This window comes from Diachasmimorpha longicaudata, chromosome 7 (genome assembly GCF_034640455.1).
Source record: "Diachasmimorpha longicaudata isolate KC_UGA_2023 chromosome 7, iyDiaLong2, whole genome shotgun sequence".
NCBI lineage: Eukaryota > Metazoa > Arthropoda > Insecta > Hymenoptera > Braconidae > Diachasmimorpha > Diachasmimorpha longicaudata.
The window spans coordinates 5,619,614-5,644,236 of NC_087231.1; the positions used below are offsets into that span (position 1 = coordinate 5,619,614).

At 37.7% G+C, this 24,623-nt stretch overlaps 1 protein-coding gene and 1 non-coding gene across 4 annotated transcripts; one reads left to right on the forward strand and one right to left on the reverse strand.

The window, feature by feature from the left end:
- Positions 1 to 988: 988 nt before the first annotated feature.
- Positions 989 to 24,428, reverse strand: LOC135164248 (calcium uptake protein 3, mitochondrial). Of its 3 annotated transcripts, XM_064124418.1 has the most exons (12): positions 23,932 to 24,428; positions 7,914 to 8,055; positions 7,475 to 7,585; positions 6,202 to 6,249; positions 5,760 to 5,842; positions 4,740 to 4,802; positions 3,601 to 3,702; positions 3,251 to 3,364; positions 2,953 to 3,176; positions 1,868 to 2,025; positions 1,478 to 1,635; positions 989 to 1,401 (listed from the first exon to the last, which is right to left on the reverse strand). In XM_064124418.1, the coding sequence occupies exons 1-12, from the start codon at positions 24,139 to 24,141 to the stop codon at positions 1,333 to 1,335; spliced, it is 1,482 nt and encodes a 493-aa protein (XP_063980488.1). In that variant the 5' UTR covers positions 24,142 to 24,428; the 3' UTR covers positions 989 to 1,332. The 3 variants fall into 3 exon arrangements, with proteins under 3 accessions (XP_063980488.1, XP_063980489.1, XP_063980490.1); XM_064124419.1 differs by lacking the exon at positions 4,740 to 4,802 and having other exon boundaries at positions 23,932 to 24,427; XM_064124420.1 differs by lacking the exons at positions 3,601 to 3,702; positions 4,740 to 4,802 and having other exon boundaries at positions 23,932 to 24,427.
- On the forward strand, positions 10,694 to 10,766 carry Trnar-ccu (transfer RNA arginine (anticodon CCU)). Its single transcript has one exon. It is a non-coding gene; the product is annotated as a tRNA-Arg (tRNA).
- Positions 24,429 to 24,623: the final 195 nt, after the last annotated feature.

Genomic DNA, 24,623 nt, shown 5'->3' on the forward strand with positions numbered 1-24,623 from the left:
ATCCGGGTTGCAATGATAATTTTAATATCGTGGCTATTTCAAAATTTTTTAAAATAAATTCATAGGAATTTAAACAAATTCGTGTTCAGTTATTATCATTCAAATTATATATTTTTTTATATTTTTGCAAAACTATATTCGTTGAAACTGTTCAGCGAAGGAGCGGGCGGGGAAATATGAACATCTTGTTATTTGAATTAGTGTGGGGGAAATTTGAAATGGTGAATGTTTTCTCGCACCACAGAATAATTCTTGAAAGCTTTAAATATTTTTACTATTATTTCTATTTTCTCCTCGTGTATCTTTCGTGGTCTTTACGATTTGCTCCTATCCCACTCCTGAATCACCTGCACCGCATTTACCGAGGGACTAGGGAATCCCTCACCCTGAGGGAAAAACCTGCCCAGGTACAGTCGTCCCTTCGACGAGACTATCCCCCTCAGCTTTGAAACTGTGAGATTAGAGGGCTACAAATTTTGACTGCCGTCATCAGGAATGGGACCCGGATCAGTGGCCTACTACCCTGCCAGCGTTCATTTTACCCCTGGTATCCGCATTAACCCAGCATCCCATACGTAAAGGAAATTCTACAATGAATGAAACACACGTCTGACGTACCGCTCGTAATTGTCAAAACAATCGAGAAAACAGTTGAATGACTAGGTTGAACAATTGAAAGTGTTGCGTCAATTCTGTGTTGCGTTCATTTTGAAACACGCCTTGGTGCACAAAAACAACTACTCTTTGGTACTTTCTTTTTCACTAAATGCACCAGTGGACTGTAGGTCAAGTGTCGATCAAATACCAATCAATGGATTCGGTCAGGGTGTCCGCAGAAAGACGTGTTACGGTCAATGTGATGAAAAACATGTTTTATCTAATTAATAGAAAGTTTTTTTACGATGGAAAAATGACTGGGGATACCCTAATTAGTCTCGTGTTACACAATAATTTTTCTAAAAGATCTACCAGAATTTTAACAGACAAATTTTCTCCGGTGGTACTGTTTAGATCTATATTTTTGAGCGTTTAATTTTACGACTTCAATTATTTAACAGAAATCTATATAATACAGAACGAAAACCAGTGTTTCTGGTCAATATCTTCGATTATCTTGACAGTATAAACATAAATGAAAAATACTTATATCAATGTAAGGTTGACAATTTCAAACGTTGCTGATGGTAATTCAACTAATTAAATATTTGAAATCATCTGTAATAGCAGAGAAGACAGTGTAATGGCGTTTAAAAATATCACAGAGGCGAACCATTAAGTAAAATAGGCATTAGAGATTTAGGTAAGAATGATGGGTCTGTCGTTCCGATGATCCTAAGGTCCTTTCATTTCCTGCTTTACGCAGTACTTAAAGGCTTCCCATCCCTCGCCTCTTGGTTGAGACTGAAAATAATGTAATAATGAACGATTAATAACGAGGAAGGCAGAACAATGAAGTTTAAGGTTCTCAGGAACTCACCTTAGATCCGCGGTGTAGTCTATCCTTCATGATGGCAATGAATTCTTCGTAAGATAATTGCCCATCACCATCAACGTCAAAAAGTGCAAATACTGTGTCGACTATGTGTTGGGAGATACTGGCACCTGTGCAGATTTTTACAGCTCGAAGAAATTCGTCTGGAATGACAACAGTTAAGAGGGAGTATAGATAATTAATTTATTCATTTTCTTTTTTAATTATAATAAAATATCATTATGAAAACGTTAACGTCTGTAACGGTTGGGAGAATCTACAATAGAAGTCATGAAGTAAAGTTCCCGTGGTCGATTAAGCTGTTAAAAATAATCCAGAATTCTTGTTATTTCTTAAGTTGTAGTATTTGGTTAAAATTAAATGATCCAATATTACCTTTAGATATTGGATGATTTGCTAATGTGTACATCCTCATGGCAATTGAAAAGTCATCTAAACTATTCAAGAATTGATAGAATTTTCGAAATTCGTCGAAAGTAATATCAATGCTGTCTTCCGAGCGGTCCAGGAGCCTCTCCAAATATTTATCGTATCTGGAAAACAATGTATTTCGTTAATGTAGACTAATGCAATTAATAAGAGCATTATTGATTAAAAATAAAAATTAAATTTTTTCTAGTTTTCTTCACAGGCGCGTTCCCACACATTGTGATGGAAAATACTGGTCGATACTCGTGGGAAAAGGAGTTTTTAGCTCAATACTTGACGAAGCACATCGAAGGATAAATTCTCGTTGAATTGACAGTTTATCGTTCCTGGGAGTATAATTTCTTTGACAATTCCCTCGTGCGGTAAACCGGAGATCATTCTTAGGCTCACAACATATTGTCTAACAAATATAAAGTTATTATCAGGTCCTGGGCCAAGGGTTGTAACCTCGACATTCGTCAGAGGTTCCATCACTCATGAGTGTGAGCATTACCGCCGGTACCAAATGCGAGGGTTGTAATCACACTCGTCAAAACGTCAGTTACCAACTCGTTAGGTAAAATACCATTACATAGCTCGTGGTAAACGACGTTTCTGACGAGCGTGATTACAACTCTCCCTTCTGGCTCGGGTTGTAAACCTCACACTGGACAAGAACGTAATTTACCAACTCGTTAGGTAAAATATTGTCAAAAATAATATCATTGTCGGTCTCTGCCTACGAGACCGACGCAATCAGAAGCAGTCGCCGTGGGTAAATTGTCGGTTTACAGATGCTGTGCGACAAAAAATTTTGCATTTGTCGTTGTGAGTGAAAGGTTGTAAACGTCATTAACCAAGTCGTTAGGTAAAATACTATTTCATAGCTCGTGGTAAATTACGTTTTTGAGGAGTGTGATTACAACCCTCGGCTTTGAATCGGACTGTGAACCTCACACTTCTCAAATTTTTTTTGATTTCAGACTGTCATTGATTCTCCCCCCGTTAAATTAATTAATTGATCTTTCAAGAGTGGGAAAAATTAAACTAACTCATCCATATCCAGGTATGTGTATCTCAGGAGAATTTTGGCAAAATCCAGCTCACTAATGGTGTCTTGGCCCTTGCTGAACTCGCTGAACTCCAGTTCCAAGACTTCGTGTTGAAGATTCTCCATGAACTGTCGGAATCCTTCATACTTCAGTTCCTTCCCTCCATCCTTGCCGAAAAAGTGTACCATTAGCGTCGTATCCACAGTATTCCGACGTTGTAATCCCTAAACAAGCCCCGGAAAATCTTCATTCAAATTGATTCAAAGAATAACGATGTGAGAAAAGTTCTCAAATTCACCTGATCTTCGTCTTCCAGCATATTATCGTAGTTCCTAGCTCTCTTGCCTTCCGTAATCTGCACTGAGAGGCCACCATGACGTCCTCTCCATGCGTGGCTAAAAATGCTCTCCATCTGCAGATAAAAGTAATTAGAAATCAGTATTTATATCCAATTCCCAATATGTTACATCATCATTCCTGAATCATCAAGTTAATAGAAACTGAGGAGCTATCTTCCTATATGAAAATCAAACCATGTCAATTAGTAAACAGACATTTAGCATTAGAGATCCAGTGGGAGATCTGAAAATAGAGGCGGAATACATCTAGGAGACGCCATGGTAGACATCCACTGGTAAATAAACTTACGTAAGAATTTGAGTAGGATGGGGACGATTCTGTTTGATGACTGTCTCGGAGTTTTGCTCTGACGGCGAGGGCCTTCTCACTTGGCGCAACAAGACTTCGCAACTAATTGCATAAAAGAAAGTAAAAGGTTCAGAATCAAGATTGAAGGGGGAAAAAAATGACAATCAAACTGAATCAAAAGTAACAAAGCGTCAGACCGAGGGTGGCCCATAAGCCAACAAAATGAAGAGTAAAGTATAAAAGAAAGAAGCGACGTAACGTTTTATTATGGAGTTACATTTTCTCAAGCGAAACTATGGAAAATCGTTTGAAGACACCGACAGAAGAGTTATCTTCACACACGGCGGTCAGTCATCGAAACATCTTTCACAAGAAGGAAGAAGTGAAATAAAAATCTATCTGTGAGCCCTAGCGACGGCGGAAATGCCTCAGGTGAGTTAGGTTCTTTGGAAGTCACGTCTTCGCGCACGACGCCTTCTCCGCCTTTTATCTCCATCACTAGCAACATAGTAAGTAGCGCAAGCCATTATTAACGGTATGAAGCGCGTGTAAGATGATTCATTACATGGTGTATCGTCAACTGAATGCGATTTCATGATCTAGTGCAGTGAAGCTTTTCATTGGAGACGTATGCACCTGTCTGGAGTGTTAGGAGATTTTTTTCAACCATTCTACAAATTGGTTTGTATCAGCATCCTGAATATGAAGTTCTGTATCGACATCGAAGTATCATATCTTTATCAAATTGGAGGCAAATTTAAATTTTAACCGTCATTTATTTCCTTTACAGTTCAAACTAATGGAGTCACTGGATTCGGCGGCACGGAATCTAATTGTGAAATTCTATCGAAGATTTCGCCAAAGTTTTCTAGTACCGCAACTAGTTTAATAAGTTGAACCGAGGAAAAAGTGCTAATTTAATGATAAAATGTTACATGAAACGCACATAAACCCACAGCCAGCTGATTAAGTATATGAGGGCAGAATCTGGTGTCAGTATTAGCTCGAATATATGAGGAGGGCAGTAAATCCATAAATGGAGTATGGAGGAAGCAAGCAAAAATCCAGTTCTGGTGTGTGGCTTCATCTTCTCAATTTTCGCTCAATGAAGCTTCGACTTTTTGTCGTCTTGAACTCACGGCTCGCCTCGTAGCAGCATCAAGCTCGCGATCCTTCAGTCCACGAGCAAACAGCTTTCTTATCTGCGAAGAAATTGTTTTTTGTTTCATGCAAAAATGAATTTATGATGTCTATAAATTCAAATCTTGATTGTGGGGTAATTTCAAAGATTTGTTAGAATCAATGTTTTTTTAAAGTGTTATAAACTTATTTGAAATTTGCAGGATATAATCAAGCAGATTGTTAATGGTTAATAGGTAACGTTTTATGTTATAATTTGATTATTAATTACAAATTATCTAGATATTTCTTCACTAAGGCTAAGAAACTGTTTCATAAAAATCAAAATTCAATGATTCAGGGTTAATTATGAATTGAAATTAAATATTATAATAATTTCCCATATTGTTTGTTAAGTGGCGTCGCCTTTATCGTCCGTGCCCTAATTGGGTGAGGATTGACTCGTCGTTTTAGATTCGAAGGATTTCAAGGTTTCGTGTCAATTAGACAATAAACGCTGATTCAAAATATTCGTAGAATCGAAGGATATGCTGCGAGTACTCATATTTCCGGAGAAGATCGAGAATCCTCTTCTCAAACTCGAGTGACGAAGTCTGGATCACTCGATATAAGTCAACAATAGTCTTAAATACTTATTCAACACAAACTTCTACCAGTTACTCAATTTTTTGGATGGTATATCGCGCTATAGTTTTTGCCATCCAAATAATAGCTGACAGCATATCTTCAACGAAATAAAAAATGTAAGAAAATGGAATAATCATTAGATGATTTCATGAAGAATCATGAAAGAATAATTGGATTGGAGAACTACAATTCTGAAAAAAGAAACATTGTTCTCAAGTCATTGCATATTTGGAGAATATAATTTTTTTTTCTTGATGTGCAATTGCAGTGCTTCGGCCGTTGCGCTATCTTTCCTACACAACATTAAATCTATACATAAAATTAGTAAAAATCTGAAAATGAATTCCGAGCAATATTAATTGATATTCATTATTCAAAATATCTGCTCTTACCACAAGGAACTCGTTCTTGTCGACTCTCTCGTTACCATCAGTATCAAACATATTGAACGCGATTCGGAAGCCAGTTTGTGGTTCTGCAATGATATTATAAATTTTAGCAACATTTATAGCAAATCTGTGCATAAATGGTGGGACAATTTGTGTACGAAAGTTTATGCTATTATAGAATTGATAAAACGAGTCAATGAATATGAGAATTGTTGGAAATCAGATAGTGGGGAGAAGAAAAATTGCAGTGGAAAAACATAATGAGAGCACAACAGTGTTGCAGTGCTTGGTGAAGCCACCCGTCTGCTTCTCTGGGTATGTCGGTGCAAGGATTTACGGATCACGGGGGGGAGGGAGAGGGGAAGGCCATAACTTGTCTAGGAGTTTGCTCAGCGTAGGTAATTTGCACTGGAAATTAGTAGCGTGATCAGCGTAGAAGACTCACTTGTGAGTATGGACAGCAAAAACAGGTACTCCGTGTATGAGACTATCCCTGCAACATAAAGAAATGAGTAAAATTGCAGAATATATAGCTATCAGCAGTTTTACATACATATACCAGCCATTAAACAAGTCCATAATTTTCGGATTTTTTTTCTATACGAAAGGAATTTTATATCGTTGTAATAAATAATTTGATCATCAAATACCATGGAACAGTTCATGAAACTCATTCTTAATGAATGAGAAGTCTCCCATGAGATGAGTAATTGTAGTAATCGGTAATGAATATTTTTTCAGTCATCGTTAATTACGATGGATGAGGTACGTGGTATTTGGTCAATTTTTGTTGACTGAATTCAACAGGAATTAGATTGATCGAATGAGATAAATTGATTGAAAAAATCTGTATCCATAAGAGTTTGAAAGTTTTTTTTTCGGTTTCGTAAAATTTCGCACTTAAAGATGTGTAATTATCCCCCCGGAATAACCAAAAGGATCTTTTTCCCGCTGGGCAGATAGCTGCACTTTCCCTAGGAGGAAAATCTAACGGCTACGTCGAGATGAAAAAAACAAATTCGCACGTGGGAACGACTCTTTTATTTGACCTCCGTAGATTATAAATTTACTATTCTAAAGAGCGTGAAATTCTAACTCATTATGACTTTTTATTTTTCAGAAGGTGAAGCAGTCGTGATACACGAGATGAAAATTTTCTGAGTATGATATCAACGTCTTGTGACCAACCCCCTGTATGAACCCTTGACATTCGATTCGCCTTCATGCCTGTCGGCGTTTTTCATGGTTCCGTGGCGATCAATCACTTTCCCGGACGTCGCGTGCCCGCACGAATGTCTCATTTCCAAGTGGTCTGCATGAAGTACTTGGCACGTTGAAGAATACAGCCATAAATGGAAAAGTCGTTGCTCCAGTACATCAGGTTCCAATCATGAAGAATTTGAGGAATGATGGGCTGGCCATAAGAGATATAAGAGACTTCATCGTAAAGCAAAAGGGTGAGTACAAGTAGCGACTGGAATTCTAATGTCTTGCAGAGGCAGTCGAAATTTTGCAAATACATTTATCGTTATGACCCTGAGGATTTCATTCGTCAAGGAAATATCGTCCTTGTTCATATTTAACTTTTGGATTTTTTTGAGCAATATCAACTCATTAGACCGCAAAAAATCCGGAAACACAATTTTTAGTCCGTATCCACGTGTATGTGTTTATCGCTCGTTTGTCAAACAGAGGATGATTAGTTTATTCGTGTTTACCTTTGTCTCTCATGGTGCGAAACATGTGCGTTCCTCCGTAGCGAAGTGAAGGCGTCGAGTACGTTATCGTTTCCAGTTCCTTGTCTGTTAGGCATCTTCTCTTATGACGAGCTGTGAATATTTCAATCGTGTTTACTGATAACATACATAACATAATATATAAATAAAGATTCCAAACTCATAAAATCAAACCAAGTTCTCAGGACGATAACTATTCGAAAATCTGTTTTATCGCAAATAAAGAAAAAGTTCCAACAATTAATATCGGTTTTCGAATTTGTCATTCGTTGGACATAATCGAATTCGCGATAGATTCAATGCACATTACCCTCGGTAACAGGAAAACCGTGTTCTTGAGGGCTTCATAGCATACATATCACAAATTTGATAGCAATATATTCAGGAGGGAATCTTATTTTCTTATTATCTCAGTACTCACGTCTCGGCTCTGACTCAACGACACTGTCAAGAAAATCCTGGGGTGTCATGTACAGCTGGCCATCGTATTCGACAGACGCAAACTTTATGAATCTTCTTTCTCTCACGGTCAGTCTCACGGCCTTCTGAAGCTCGTCGTCCCTCTGGAAACATACAATCATCATCGTTAGTTCGATTCCATCGACTTCACGGAACCAATGATTCTACCGTCGTTACAAAAATCCCGGCACAGTGGCTATTCAAATCGAGCGTGAGATTATGATTCTGATTTTTTAAATTTGATGCATCCAATTTTCTTTTATTGATATCGTTATCGTCTCATCTGCATACTGGATTTAATCCATTTGGCGCTATTATTTCCATAACAAATTATTACGTCGTATAGATCAATAGATTTGACTTTCAGTGGCAGGTGATGTTCATTCCGCACTCCCCATGGAATTCTCTATGAAATTATTAATTTACAATGATCACATTTGAAAGAAATTTTGACATTTGAAATCCCATTGACTCTTAACCCTTAATTCAAAATTAATGTCTCTTTCCAATTATTTTTTAAAAGTGCAATTATCGAAAAGAAATTCACGATGAAGCGTGCGCGGACATTCTTCCGGGAAGATAGATATTGGAACATAAGTGAAAGACATACGGATAAGTCGATAGTTCTTGAATAAACAGACCGAGAAGATGGTTGTTACGTCAGTGCAGAAGTAATTGATTCTCTCATGAGTCTGAAAGTGTATAGAGAAGCTTCTTCGCTCCAAGACTCGTAATGTGTGTCTGGCCCTCTTCTTGGCGCCGGTCCAAACAAGTGAAAATAGAGGGTTGCAATGGTGAACAACACGAAACTTTCTATACCATATTTCTATACTCCACATTGTGCCCTTCCCCTGCCCATCTACTGGCACTCACAATAAAACTATGAATCTAATTAAATGTGTTCCGCAACATAGTTAATTACGACATTAGTTTCTTGAAGTTTTCTTCCACAAAGCTCCGACCAATTTAGCTGTTTCGCGGGTGAGTGTACTCGTGACCGCCATGGGGGGCGATGCCAATTTGATACAGCACACGTGATCTGAATAAAATTGTCAGGACTAGTTAATTAGTTGAATCTCTACCGTGAAGAGAAAATATGAGAAATTGCAGAGAAATATGGGCAATTATTTTTTCTACCGATCTATTGCGGAACGTTGCATTAAAAATTCATGAACTTCTGATTTTTTTATCTATCGAAGTTGAATAAAATTCAAAAAGAAAAGTGTTCGGTCAATATCGCGGGTTTTTTTTTCACAATATTTGTCAAGATTGATTTGTTCAAAATAAATACCCCTCGTTGAAAAAAGAAACGAATGGACACACTCGAGAGCCAGAAACTTACGTGTTTCAAATTTAAAAATACAATTCGAACATTTCGAATTTTAGCACAAGGAGTGTGTCACGACTGATGAATGTTGGCATTTCGCTCTACCAGACATGCGAATAAATAAAACGTCAATGGAGACACTCAAGGTTCTTTGGAAAACCCTTTGAGTGATGAACCGCGTAATTAGCGCGTATAATTAATGCATCGGGAATATTTACATCTGTGAGATGTTTTTTTTTTATTTCACTATTCCCTTACGTCGGTACGTTACTACGGTCCTTGAATAATTCCCGTGATTGACACACGATTTTGACACGCACAGCGGCAACATTCACAGCTTCGATGGCTGTCGAAACGGGTGCCCCACGGGAGTTAACGAGCGACTGAGATGAGGGCCTAAGACTAAGGGAGGGAATATGTACCAGGGGACTGTGTGGCAATTACCGCGGAACAGGTAACGCGCAAAAGTCGGGGAAAAATGGCGAATGTAAAGGCTAATTTATGCAACATCCAAGTTGCCTCAGGGATTCTTCAATTTTTTTTTTCTCACTGCGAATAAACCAATGCCAAAACCCGTGAAAAAGAGTCTGAAGAAAAATAGCCCGAAGGCACAGGACCAAAATCAGGGACGAAAAATATATCGTCGAATTGAATGAATCTCAATATCTCGCTTGCTGGGGTGCGGGCACATCCTCGTGCTTTTTTTTTGTTTGTACAGTAAAGTAAAATTAAAATTATTTTGCGAGGGGAAAAAAATGAATCGAAAATTGCCGGCAGCTCAGCATCGTGAGGCACACGCTCCGATTTACTTGGAATCTTGTTCGATCAATATTCCCTTCAAGTCTGATCATGGTGAAGTTCACTGACGTTTGTTGGCACCTTCTCGTATGTTAAAGCATGCCCAACTTTCAAGAGCCGTCACCTCTGGCGTCCGTTAGCGGTGTTCTGTAATGACAGGCGTGAAAAGCATTATGCTAACTACGTGGGCTCGCTTACTTTATATCTGTCATTCATTTTTTTCATTGTTATCATTATCCATGGATGTATTAACATTCATGATCGAATCAATTTGAAAATTGATATGTGTGGTAGGTACAGGAGGCGCGTTGAAAATGTTAGTTTAAATTAATTCGCGTGCTGCTTGATCGTTTTTTTATTATTTTTTCGAACATTTTTCCTGAGACAGGAAAAAATGTGATGGGCCTGTAGCTGTTAATTTGTGTATCAAGTTATTATTAACGATCTTCTTTTTATATAAAGTCATGGGGTCGGATAAAAAAATTATTGCAACATAGATAGTTTGGCGCGATAAATTTAGGGGTAATTCCATATCCGAAAATATATTTTTTCTCTACTTCCTCTGAATGACCTGTTAGAAGTACGACATTGCGCCCGAGCTAGCATACCAGCCCGAAGCCCCTGTGGCCTAATGGATAAGGCATCGGTCTCCTAAACCGGGGATTGTGGGTTCGAGTCCCACCAGGGGTAGTCTCGTTTTTTTTCTTTCTTGATAAGATCGAGGAATATTGCAGATTTCTCATGATCAAATGCAGTGAAGTGTTAAATCCGTCTTTCCTCAATTTTCCAAATGTTATACATAACAAGATGAACGCAGCAAACTTAGAAACGACGAATGATAATTGATCATTAAATGTCGTGTTTTGCATCGTTGGAAATATTCTTCAAGGTTTCGTCGTTTTTGCAATAATTTTATTTCTTACTATTGTACAGACAAAACAGAGTTCTTTTGGTGGGAATCTTCCGTACCGACGAATTTTATTCATAGATGAGGCAGATAGCGGGGGAAGCTGGGAGGGTGGTTATCTAGTGCAGTCTTCTAGTTAAATGTAAATAACAGTAAAATTTCTCTTGGATGGATCAACTTGAAATTCTAGAAATCTAGATTTTAAGGCACCTCATTTAATTTTCCCGGTCTAATTCTATCAGATCCCGATTTAAATATCCCCCGCACCCGGTCGGAAAACTGATGATCCATCCCCATAAATTTATTCGGTAATAATTCTGGGGGAGGTAGAACTGTAGGAATGTACTGATAGGGGTAAGAACGGGAGTGAATAAGGTCGACTGGCGAGTCTAGGAGAGAAAAAGGGATATTGGGGCATATCGTGGGGTGCAAGAGGCTGAGAAAAAGGCTAAAGGTTGAGGATGAAAGCTGGTGGAAGAAAAGGTGCAGGGACAATAGCAGAGGGCATTGAAGGGGAAGGACGGTGGAGCTGCTAAGAGCAAGACCAGACAGGAAAATATGCGACAGGGTGGGGAGAATGGAACAGGCCCTCAGGGCGGTAGAAGAGGAAAGGCGGGAGTGAGGGGAAAGGGAAAGGTCGGAAGTGTCAATAAATAATAAGGATAATAAGGGGAAAGAGGATAATAGGAGTGGCGGATTCGGACAGTGCAACAAAAAAAAGTGGTCAGGGAAAAAATGGAGGAACAGGAGGTACTAGTAGTTATACTAAGAAATGGGTAAGAGGGAGGACCAAAGGGAGGTGTAGGGCTAAATAAATGAGACAATAGAATAAACAGGTGATAAGAAATATACCAAATGTAACTGGGTCAACTGTAAAGGTGAAGATGACTAAACGAGGGATGTGCAGGAGTCGATGTAAAACAAAGAAAAGATTTGTAACGTCAAAGAAGTAAAATTAATTGAATTGAATTCTTGGGGAGATCCATAAATCTGGAGTGTCAGGTAACAGCTTTGCAATAATTTGGTGTTCTCCCTGCAAAAAGTCGTTATGACTAAAATATTTGCTCGATGATTACCTACCAGTATTGTATAAAATATAATGAGTGACTCATTCAGTACATTTTCATTGTATTTCAAACTTCAAGATCTGGATATATAGACATTTCTTGACCTTGAGAATATAATGAATTGGATAATGATCCTGATCAGTATCTCATGGCTAAGTGTATTCAATTTTGCGCTAAAATTCTTGTTGTTACATTTCAATCCAATGTTTCCAGCGTGTGGTGGGGTATATTCCTTGGGTTTATTGCAGACAGTTGAACATTTGATAGCTCCCGAGAAATTTACTGTATGCTTCATGCGCATTTTCAATGATGATTACTTCATGATGGTTGAACTTATCAAATGTATCTCGTTCTGAATCTCTGCCTCAATTAGCGAACTGTGTCAGGCTTACCATTATTTATAGCCTAGACCATTGCTGACACACATTTACTGGCCATTTGTACAAATAACCTATGCCTATCTGTGCAATTTATAATCGATTTTCGAAATCAATACTCAATCTGCACTTCAGACTTAAGTGGCAAATATATGACCCATTCGCATCAATTTACCGCACACGTAAGTACTATACAGTCAATGGGGATAGCGGTCATTAATGAAGTTGAGAGCTTATGAAGGAAAGTAATTGACTTGGGTGGTCTGAAGATTTTTGTACCAGAAATATTCTTGCCGCTGTTTGTGTCACCGAAAGACATTCAGAAAAGTTAATGCGATGCACCATCTAGGCTCGTCGATGCTGATAAAATCGAATTGATTCGGGGAAGAGTCTACGACACGAGATTTTCGTGAATCGTTCGACTGTTTTTCCTTTTCATTCTCAGGTCTATCCCCCCAAAATTTCGTGGCGTACTGACATGTGGTGCACCGGGTAAACTTCTCATGTTCAGTGAAAAATTTGTGCCGTAAGGTACTGACGACGGCAATAGATATGTAGAAGAACTTGGAAGTTAAGGAGCGGATGGGAGTCGGGTAACACAGCTGGAAGAGCACTCAGTGGATTATCGACAGATCCACAGTTCGATCCCTGGACTTTAGCCTTCTGTTAGTAATATTTCGTGTAAACTGATATCAAGGATCATCGCGATTCCATTCTTACATCAGTTAAAATTCACTTATATCGATTCCTGCGGAAAAAAATGATACAATTTCTGATTTAATGAAAAAATTCAATATAATTTGGATGATACTATTCGTATCCGATAGATTTACATTCAAATAAATTAATGAATTCGCATTTTGTACCGCCTTAAATATTGGACTTATATTGAACTTTCAGGAAAGCCTTAAATTTGCGTTGCGGGCCGTTTGTAGTTTGGTATTTAGCCACTAAAAATCATGTCAATTCATCACATAAATCTAGATTTTAATCTTAAATAAGATGGTCATATGCAGGACAGAGTTGATAGACGTTATTCCGAATATGATTTGTAGTTTCCCTGCGTCATGGGAATCTCTAATAACATCTCATAAATAAATACTCGTGGTGATCAATTTTTGTCCACCCAATTTTCTAATTTTATGCCGCGCGAGTCGGAGATGAAATCAATTACAATGCCCCCCCATTGGGGATTAATTAATTTCCAACGATTTTCTTTTATTTTTTTTTTAACTTTGTTGAAACTCTCCGCAAGAGTTATGCTAATTGCTAAACAATACGGACAGGAGTAGTCTGAATTAATTCACGGCTGAGTTCTAAACACCCGTGAAATTAACGAATGCCTCAGCGTGGGTTGAATTCACTGGAAAAAAAAAATTCAGCGATGAATCAATGAAAAACAATATGGATAATTGAATATTTCAGGGGATGATGATGATTTAAGTGCAGCTCGTGGCGATGCAAAAAAATATGCACTTGTTTGTCTCTTTATACGATATATACGCGTTGTAAAGCCGTCATATACGGGTGTGATAATAAATAATAATTTCGGTTTCGCCTCTTTAATGTTGGAACCCCTCTCGGGGTGTTAGTCCTACCGTCTCGCTGCATGCATTAAATCAAGTTATCGGTTCGCGGGTAATACCTGAATACCAAAGTGTGAACGTGATAACCTGGTAATAAGTCACTCGTCACGCTATAAATTCAGATTCTACATAGATTTTTGAGAATTTTAAATCTAAACAAGTCGATAATTCCGTTTCTTCGCTAATAAATAAATTTGCGTTTAGGTTCTGAATGGAATAAGTCTTTTAAATTTTTATTTCGTTATTTATTTCCTATTTTTTCATGTCTACTAATTTATGATAATGTGCATCAATAGGAATGTCATTACATCTTCGCGTAGTATTTTATTCTCTCGAATAATTCTATATTTAGATCCTCTCACCATTCACTTGCGTTTTTGGTTCGGTTTTAATCAGTCCAGAATCGATAAGAAAATTATGTATTTGACACTATTCAAATGGATTGAGTCATTTGATTCGCTTGAAGTTTCTTCAATTCACAGAAATAATTTTACTCGGTGTTGCTTTCAGAAAAAATAAGATATAAATCGTTGAAATACAGGAATTCATTGCAATATTTCATCTTTATTGCACATTTCTCTTCCTCGGAAGAGAATGAAGATGAATAATTAATAAACAAAAATAAAATCACATCAGAGCCTCGAAAGCAGCTCGGTGTACACCTTTATGATCGCATAATCACAGGTCGGTAGGAAAGTTTGCCGGAGATTTATTGTTGTGTGGGTTATATCGTTCATCGATCACATTCTGCTCTCTTTTCTGCCAGGAGGCAGCAGTAGAGGCGATGGTGAGAGATCGTGAATTTACAGGGGCTCTCCAGCCACTCGTGGGAGGATCACTCAAGATTCCATTAGTCACTTCAGCCAGTCGTCAAACGAGACTGGAGTAATGTAAGATGATAACGTCTGTGGATTTTCCTCCGTCCAAGCGAAAGGAGGTGCATTAACACGCACATATCGCCACCGGAAATTAATTATTTCAATCGTGGATAATTTTTAATACCAGTATCCATCTGTCATGAAATATTTATGACTATTTGGAGATCTATCTCCGATAATGAAAACCTGAAAGTTGATGATACCAGGATAACCGATAAACTATTCGACTTTCGTTAAGTCATAAGGTACATCGTAATTTTAGGAATTTTTCACACCCGTAAAATGTTTATTGAAAACGAGTTTCGGGGGAAAAATTGTAAAGGCATGGTAAAGCTATAGATTTAGACGTTTTTTAGGTGTGTCTATTAATTATTACCTTTTAATTGTCGTAATATAATTTAAAAATACGACATTAAGTTATTTAGATTTTATTAGAGAGCAATTTCGGAATTTTTTGATAGAAACACAAGAGAAAAAATTCCAAACTGTTCAGTGAATTGTCGGTTCATTGTTGAATCGAGTTAGAACTTGTCTCGTTATTTTTCGGAAAGAAGAAGGAAATCTTACAGATACTTCTCAAATTATACTTGCACAATAAAAAAATCTCAAATGCTGAATTCTTTTCAATTCATTTCAGCCAGTTCTTGAAATTCACTGAATAATTCTCTTCCTGTTAAAAAATTGAAGTTATTCTTCATAATCGCTGATTACATTCTGATAGGATAAATATTGTGCGTTAACAAGACTATAATGACTGCATATAAAGTCGCAAATAGCTGCACATTTGCATGTGCATTCGCATCGTAAAGAAGGAAAGCCAAGAGGTACGAAGAAAGTCTCGGTGGTGTGAGGCAAAGAGCGGTGAGAGAATAAGCAATAGAGGGGGTCCTTATCGAGTGGGCCCCGTCTGAAAGAGGCTTAAGCGAGAATGAAGAGGGTGGAGTGGGTGCTCACGGCTGCTACCCGGAGGCGTCGAGAACTGGTAACGACTTCTCGTTGAGACGAATGAGAAAAGAGAGAAAAAGTGGGAAGGGATAAAAAAAAATGTGAGGGCAAGGGAGTAAAAATTGGCGAAAACAATCCAAAAAACATTTGTCGAGTGAAGTTGGTAAATACAGGCCGGGAATCGTCTCGTCGCCGTCTATCCTCAGTCTTGTAACTGACTCATGAATTCCGATAAAGAGACTTCGAGTACTTGTACGCAAAATTAAACCAGTTTGGTGTGAATTGCACGCTTCGTTTACTCCCACTTGTTCACATTGGTATTTGCAATCTCGATGAGGAGGCCCCATCTAACTGCGTGAATCTATCAATGTGTCTACAGTTCTTCCTTGTGAGTTCAATGTCTTGAAGTATTTGTTTTCTATTTCTATTTTTATATTTTCAGGTTCTTTTTTTTTGAGGTGTAAAACCTACAACCGACCCCCTGGGGGCTCGATATATCTATCCGGCGATTCGAGAATTCCGCCCTCCAAATTTACCGTATGCTAAACTTATAGATGAATCGATAGGCCCATACCGTCTGTATTTATGCCTGTGCACATATTGGTATCTCTATTAGCGCCGACAACGGCCCCTGGGTCAGCCTAAAATAATCTCATAATTATTTAAAACAACCTCTCACTGTTCTTGATTATTTTCTCATACCATTATTCGCCGGCATAAATATGATTATTTGCGTCTCGAACGAAATCTTCATTTAAAAAATCTATAGAGCACCGAGCAAAAAACTCGATGAAGAAATCCTAAATTAATTATGTCTAATAATCTATTAACCATTAACTTTGTCACTTAAACTTCTGCATAAAAATTTTGAAAAGATGTGAATTTTGTCCAGAATTACTAGTATTTATAAATCAATAATTGAAATTGTTTATATTTCCAGTACTTTGTCTGAAAAAATTACAAGTGCGAGAATAATTTTTTCCATAATTCTGCATTCTGCCCAATTATTTATAGAATTCAGACGATAGTCGTTCGTTCAGATGACTTGACCCTTTTCTTCCATTTATATGTCGCTTTCACTGTATATGGAGGGTCATTTGGCAGTGTTTCCACCTGAGGACAACGCTATTTCGCGCCTCGCCAGTCGCTCAATGGCTTTTACATCTCTTGGCTTGGAATGATGGGACGTTACCCTCAAAATTCCAAACGTTATTTGCTATCATAAATCCTTCAACAACCCACAAACTTCAGAGTCATAAAGAACATTCCACCTTCAATTGTTCTATTCCCTTCTGATTTGAAAGAGAATCACGTGATTTATGTGTTCGTCAGATATATCTTTAACATGCAAACAACTTTCGTAGCTTCAATATTCGTGACATATTACTAGATGTGATCTATTTCCAATTTCAATATTTTTAATCTAAAAACCCGGAAGTTTTAATCGCAATTTATACGTATGACTACGAGTTTTAGTTTAATATTTTCTTCCATTAGATTCCATTTATTATTCTTTCTCATTCTGAGAATGATAAAAATTCTTCTCCATGTCCTTCGAACCAGTTTGTCTACAAAGAATATCGAACCCAAGATCGACATTTGGATGTAGTCCCCATGAGATCGATCTTGAAGCAAGATCATAAAGTCTGACGAAGACAGCGTAGAAAATACTATGGAATTTCCGGTGGAATTACCATGGAATGGCTCGTTGGTGACACATGCATACACGAAATACATAGACTAACACAGGTCATTTTTCCGGAGAAGAACCCTTACACTACAGCAATAAACAGGGTTAAAGCGAAGTTTAACTGCTTGGGACATCAATGTGAGGGTATTACAAACTTTGGTATCATCGTAGGAGAATTCGGAAATAAATTCTTCAAGTATTTCTACCTGAAAATTTAACTTCAGTATAAAACGACGTCCTAATTACATTATTTCGGGGCACAACATCTTATCAAATATCGATAGTTAATTAGCTATCGCGACAGGGACCCAATTGTCACGTCCATTCTGTGAGAATCTTGGCAAATATATTGCTAATATGAGAAGAATAAAAGACCTTATGGGATGATAATGGATTAAAATCTTTCTGGGATTGTTTTAAAATGATAAAAAACTCTTTAAAAGGCGGTTTGAAGGGTTTAGGCCCAATTAGTCTGAAACCAGCTGTTCAAAAGCGGCACGCGAAGCCTCCCGCAGCTTAGAAAAATGCTACTAACAAGCTTTCTTCAATGCTTTCAAGCCGGCGATGATCAAAGAGGAGATTCAAAAGTCGACTTGAGCCCACCTTTGAAAATTGGCCCGGCATCGTTAGCCGAATGCCATCACGAAAGGTGAAATTGAAAATTTGAATACCCACCTATCGTCTTGCGGTGGGTGCATCGCGTGTAATCCCCCGACATATCTGATATAGGGAATTACAGAACGCTTGTTATCAAAAGCGGAACCACTTTAAATCGCTTTTTATCAGCACGACATCCGAATTTTAACGCGATTGTGGGGAGGGCTGGAGAAGGAGTGTTTTATTTGTGGGAATATGTTACTGTTTGTTAGGAGTCTGGCATCAATTTTGCGTGGAATTTCATAATGAGCAAAATTAATGTCTAATTATTTTTAGAAAAACATTTCGAATCGGTGATGCCTTCATTCAATGATTTATTTTCTATATCTCGTGGTGTAAAAATTAGCGACATGTTCCTGAGCACCTAAATTTGTTGTTTTGTGTTAAAAAAGGGGGAAAATCCATTGGGGATCGATGATTCTTTCGTTTTAACGATTGACTCGCTATCTTTTGAGTTATCTCGATCGTAATAGAAAGATGTATTCGGAGAGGAACGAGGGATTCCTTATATGCCGCAGGCTTCTAAACTCACTTGATATGGCTGTTTGGGTCACACTCATAAACATAGCAAAATTATAGCATGATCATCCGATAAAGCACAGCCCCCCTCCAAAGGAATATTCCTTTCATTTTGTTTTTTCTTCCTGGTCCTTGATTTTAAGAATGACCGCATTCGTGAAACCGAACATTCGCAGCTGGAAGTTGTTCTGACATAACTTTACGGCTGCAATATTGTAATTCCCTGTTGTTTTTTGGCGAATCGAAATAGATTTGTTCGAACCGAACGAATCCAATGCGAATTGATCGTTCTCAACGGTCGGTTGTGAATATTGAAAGTAAAGAAATATTTAGAGATTTAAAAAAATGTCTGTAATAAAATTTTTTAAGGCGTAACCACCAGGCGACAGGCGAGTTATTCTGTTACTCGTCTTCACGGAGATAAAATGTTCAATAAAAATTACGTGGAAGTTCCATAATTTGCAAATGAGAATAAAAATTACGGGAGGTTGAGAAAAAAATGCGGAACGTTTAGTAATAATTCGCAGCGAGCTGCGTAATTTGGCGGAGGGTTCCATAATTTTTACTGGTTCCTCTGTAATTTTTATCGGACCTTTTTTCTCACTTGGGAATTACAGAACTTTTAGGTAATTTTTATTGAACTATTTTCCGTGTACTGCAGCAGGTTGGAACTTCTTAGAACCAGGGAGAGAATGTTTCCATCAATTGGACATTGTTTCCAATATGTTGATGATCACGTGAACAAGTTTATGAGTTTCGTTGGATGGGGATAAGATTAGTGAAGGGACTCCATCGGAGGCGCTTTTTGGCTCGTTATTCCCTTGTATCATTAAGAATGTCATTCTCCATTTCTTCCATGTTCTTTCAAAATATCGAATCGCCCCTTATAACATCCCTGAATATTTCAAGGACCAGGGAACACCTAATCTCAGATTCTTTCGAGGGATTCCGAGGAATGTCGGGCTTTCATCCATCCCTTTTAGAAACTACTTTGGATCCAGATCAAAGGAACACTCGGATTTTCAACTTTCGTGTTTTTCCCAATTCGTTTAATAGAAATATGATCTCTTCTTATCTCTTCCTCGGTGCAGATAAAATTGTTGGAAAATGATCCCTTCAATTTCCAGCAAAGAGCTTTGAAATTTTTAACATTCGCTCAATCAGACATTTAAATGAAGCCTCATTCAACCACTTCGAAATTATTTTTAAGGACTCCCAAGAAAAATTTGTTGCAGTACAAATAGGCATTCAACATAGTCAATAACGATCGAGTAATTAAGATAATGAGAAAATGAGAAGGGTTACAATCAATGCTCTCTCGCATAAATATTTAAAAACCAGGAAAATAATTTACTTCGCTTCACAAGTAATCTTCTCTCCTCTTATTATATAATCAGCTATCTCGAGTGAGATAGTAATCTTCACACGATGCGCGCGAGTGGCACAAATGTATTTTCGTGTAGTTTCATGTGTCGCACCGGAGGTGAATGTATGGGAGGTTTTAGACTCTAATCAGATTGAAATTAATCAAGGCTCAATTAAGCGCTCGATTGCAGGGGATTCCTGCATAATCTGTGTGTACGAGCTGTGAGGTTTAAACACGAGATACAACCTTCCCCAACTAGGTGTTATTATTTTCCAGTCTATGCTTAATTCCAAAAGCTCAATGGCAACTCCGGGGCTTAATCGTAATCGTTTTTGATCGTAACTAAATTATTCATACTGTTACGGTTCAGTTGGGAGTTGTTTCGTCCTTTTACATTTTGGGATTTGGATTCCGACGGTATTAAATTGTCGGATTAAATTAGTGGCTCCATTGCCAAATGTGTTAAATTAATGAAAAATTGAAAAAAAATCCATTTTTGCTCTGGAAAAAGTGATATTATAAGACCAGTGATTGTGAAGTTGGGCCGATCGGCATCGGTTAGGCATCGGTTGAGCATCGGTGATTGATCTCCTGTCGTCTGTGGGGAAACACTGTAGACTAATAACTGGGTAACGGGGAGAGACAGAATCATTTTCTCTTTTTCTCGCTCTTGGACGGGGTCAGTGTTGAATAATTATCAAGGGGCGCTGTCGCCCACGCCTCCCTCGGTACGTGAGAGATTGTATCGTTGACACCCCCAGTGGTCTCGCAACGTCTTCATTATAATACCGCAAAAATGTTGAACATCTTTTTAAGCGTCGTCCTAAAAAATCTCCCGCGTATTATTCAAATTTCTAGTCAAATTTAATACTCGATTTTCATGTTCTCTTTCCTTAACGAGTGATTAATTTCTTTAGTATATTTTACAGACGTTCTAAGTCGAACTGCACACGTACATTAATTCATTTTATCGATGTTTTTGGACATTGATAAATAGATAAGAGAGAAAAAGTGCTCGGGTTTTTAGTTTCAGAGTGAGAAAAACATAAATTTCTTGCGGTTTGTCACTTGCGGTTTGAGATATTATCCTCTGCACTTTTGGACCACTTCTCTTCACTTAAAGACATTTGATAAATGACAAGGAACGAGGAATAATGTTTAACGAAGCCTGAAAGGAAATAACTGATGAGATTTGCCACGCCTTTGCCAGGCCGACTCCACAAGAGGAGCTCACGGTATATCCTAGTGCAGCTTTAGCTGAAGGGTTCTATGATAAAGTAATATGAATGTCGAACTCGTTATTTTAATACTATTAACGCTACTATACGTTTAAGAGCGGTATTACAAAGACTAAAATCTAATGTTAGGGTTGGATGGAGAAAAATTCTGATGGCTAGGATCTTCTTATGTTGAAACTGAGATCTCAAAAAAAAATGCAAAAGTTCTCAATGAGGCAGTATATTCAGATATTTCTCCTGTAAATTTGCAATTCTTACACGAAAGTTCTTAAATAAGAAGGTTGAGCACGAAATTACAAGTTCCGGCAGAGCAAAAACGAATATCTGAATTTCACACAACTTCAGTAGAAATATTTTACACTTTAAAAACCGGCTGTAAAAGTAAACAATTGTTTGAATTTTCGAATAACGACAGCCTAAATACCTCCATTCACGCTCAACAGACAGACCAATTTTCATTTTATTCGGACGCTTTTTAGGCTTTGAAAAATGTGTGCAAAGGTGTGGGAAATTCAGACGTTGCAAGACAAGCTGATAGCAGCAATGAAAAAAAAATATTTTATTGAATGGACGAGCTTTATAGTCAACCCCAGGAAATAGATCTCTCATTCAAGTGGATTAGAAAAAAAATCAACTGAATTCAGTCCCAAACCTTAATCGAATTCTTTTATCAGCGTGGAATGGTAACTAAACAGAATACGATCAATATAATGGTTAAATGGAGGAGTTGAGCAAACAGACGATAAGGTTTAGGTGAAAGAGTGGGGAAAAATGCTTATGAGAGTCAAACGGAAAATAACACATACAGATTCTCTTGGATTCGTTCATTTTTAAAATATAACTGGATAAGCCCATCCATTTCATCATATTTCTTATCCCATCCAGCTACTTGACTGGTAAATCAACTGTTTTTGCTTCTGAGAATTTAAAATGTATTGAAATTGATTAATTGATTGATGCCATACACTTCTCTGAAGACTCCCAGATATTTTATCAAAGTGACAGTCGATTAATTGAAAATATTCAAAGATTTCACTAACACTTCATAACACAGTTCTCAAAAATTTCTCACTGATTAAATTCTCATTCTCGCATATCAAAATATCTCCAATGAATTTTTTATTTTCGTTGAATAAGCTGTAGTATAAAAAAAATCACTTTGAAGCCTGGGAAAAAAAATCCACGAGCGCTCGCTTCAGGGGGTCCCCATAGGGATGACAGAATACTGTGTCAAGAATTTATAGTTTTGTACTTCCGTTCAAGATATTCAATCTAAACTAGACAATCAAAATTTCGTCATGCCTTCTTCAAGTCCAAGATGACTGTTTTAACTACATACTATAAACAACTTTGAAACGCTGACAAAGTGACTTTTAGTATTTACAAACTCGTCAGAGTCACATATTCAAAGGAAACGATAAGAAATCATTTTTTTACAACCATTCTTTCTAGAATGAGACCCGCACCGCAGTTAATTAACGACTTCCTTCATTGAGTGGTCCAACGCACTTCAGTTGCATACAGGGGACTCGACAATAAGGGTTTTACTGCAGTACTGCCTAAACAATTTCAGTGACAGTAAACGAAACCAAACATTGAAACAATATGAGTGAATATTTCACCCGGGACTTTCTTGAGTAATAGTCGTAAAATTACTGAGCTTACAGGACCTCCCGGACAATAATCTACTTTGAGGTCATTTCACACCATTCTTTGAATTTTACGATCGCGTAAATCTGTGCGAGACGCTATAATTAAATGTGATACGTCAAATTCATTCAAGTGGATATAGAACAATTTGTCTCTCAATCTCGTATCGACGAGTTAAAGGGAGAGGCCCAAAGTTGCCAAGGTCGGATAGAAATAAGCGATAATGAGAATTATGATGATAATGCCATTCAATTAAGTTGGCAATCTGATAAAACTGTGCGAACAGAAATCTCATTTAATTTAATAAAATAAAATAAACGAGCAATTATATATGGTTACCTTAATAACAGACAGGTGTAAGCTCCACAAGTTCCCCTGCAGATACGCTTGTCTGTTATTATTTCTTATAATGACGTGGAAAATAACCATGATATAATAATTCCGTGAAGACCTCAGGTCAACCGATGGGAGTTGGTTTTCATAAAATTGAAAAATCTGAATTTTTCAGTTTCGTTGATTTTTTCCATTAACTTGGGAATATTCAATGACCAAACATTGCCTCACATTCCAGGTGCAGTGTTACTAAATACGTGTCAACAAGACTCCAAACTTTTTTTTAACAATCATCACAATGATGAAATGAACTATTATATCTCTCGGCATTATCCTAAGTCCCTTTGATTCATTGAATGTTTCAAATTAACCCAAGAAATCCTGTTAATTGAATCATGACATAACACGAATGTCAGTGTCCCTACCCGATGAGCGCATTTGTGGGAAAATAATTTAAAGTCACGGGTTCAACGAGGTTGTCGAACCCTATCACAAACGTTGAACGATAACACATTCCCGTAGATAGAATAAACAAATCAATTATTTTTCCCTGAACGTTATGCCCTCAACATTCAGGATCAATTTATTTTCACTAGTGATAAAACAGCAAAACATCCAGCTTTTCTGGTGGACTGTACTCACTTTGCGCGATCGAGCTGCGTAGACGACGTTCCCCCTGGTATATTTATGTCCAACGTAAAGCACAGCTGATCCAACAGCAAGGACTCCTGCCCCAGTTTTGATGATCTTTCCAGTATTTTGGGGGCTCCTCAGTGATTTAATTGTTGATAAATTGCACGTTTTTTTCAGTAATCGGGTAAATTTTGCCGCGAGGATACTCATGCTCGCCATATCTCGGACGGTACGATGGAACAACCGGGGATAATAGCGAAAATACACTAGGCACCGACCGCGCGCGCGCCTTCAAACTCTACGAATGTACGATTATAAATAGAGCATCTGTGACACTCTCGGATATACGTGGAACAAAAATAAAGTCAGAATGGTATTCACTGGGTGGTTAAATCAATATACTTTTCGTCAATTATTCGAATTTCTAACTGTTCATGACAGAATGGAAGAGACCTATATCAGGGACTTGGAGTTCAGATAACTCCGTAAGAGCAACTGACGAGGAAAACCTCACGACGGTCGATAAAGATACGAAGTATATCGTCATCGTTGTGGGGAGCTCCTTTGAAATTAAAATAATTGGATGAAAGCGCGATGATACAATGGGGGAGAAAATAAACAAACAAAACTGGGTGTGAACTTATAAAGTAATTGGGGATATTTGTGGGTGAATAGTGGACCTTGTTCCTGAGAAATGTATT

Bases quoted from the DNA above. Each gene is read 5' to 3' on its own strand.
- LOC135164248 (XM_064124418.1), bottom strand. From the start codon at position 24,141: ATGGCGAGCATGAGTATCCTCGCGGCAAAATTTACCCGATTACTGAAA. The intron at 1,636-1,867 runs GTAATATTGGAT...TTGTCATTCCAG, and splicing joins AAATCATCCAATATCTAAAG to ACGAATTTCTTCGAGCTGTA. The intron at 1,402-1,477 runs GTGAGTTCCTGA...CATTATTTTCAG, and splicing joins GACTACACCGCGGATCTAAG to TCTCAACCAAGAGGCGAGGG.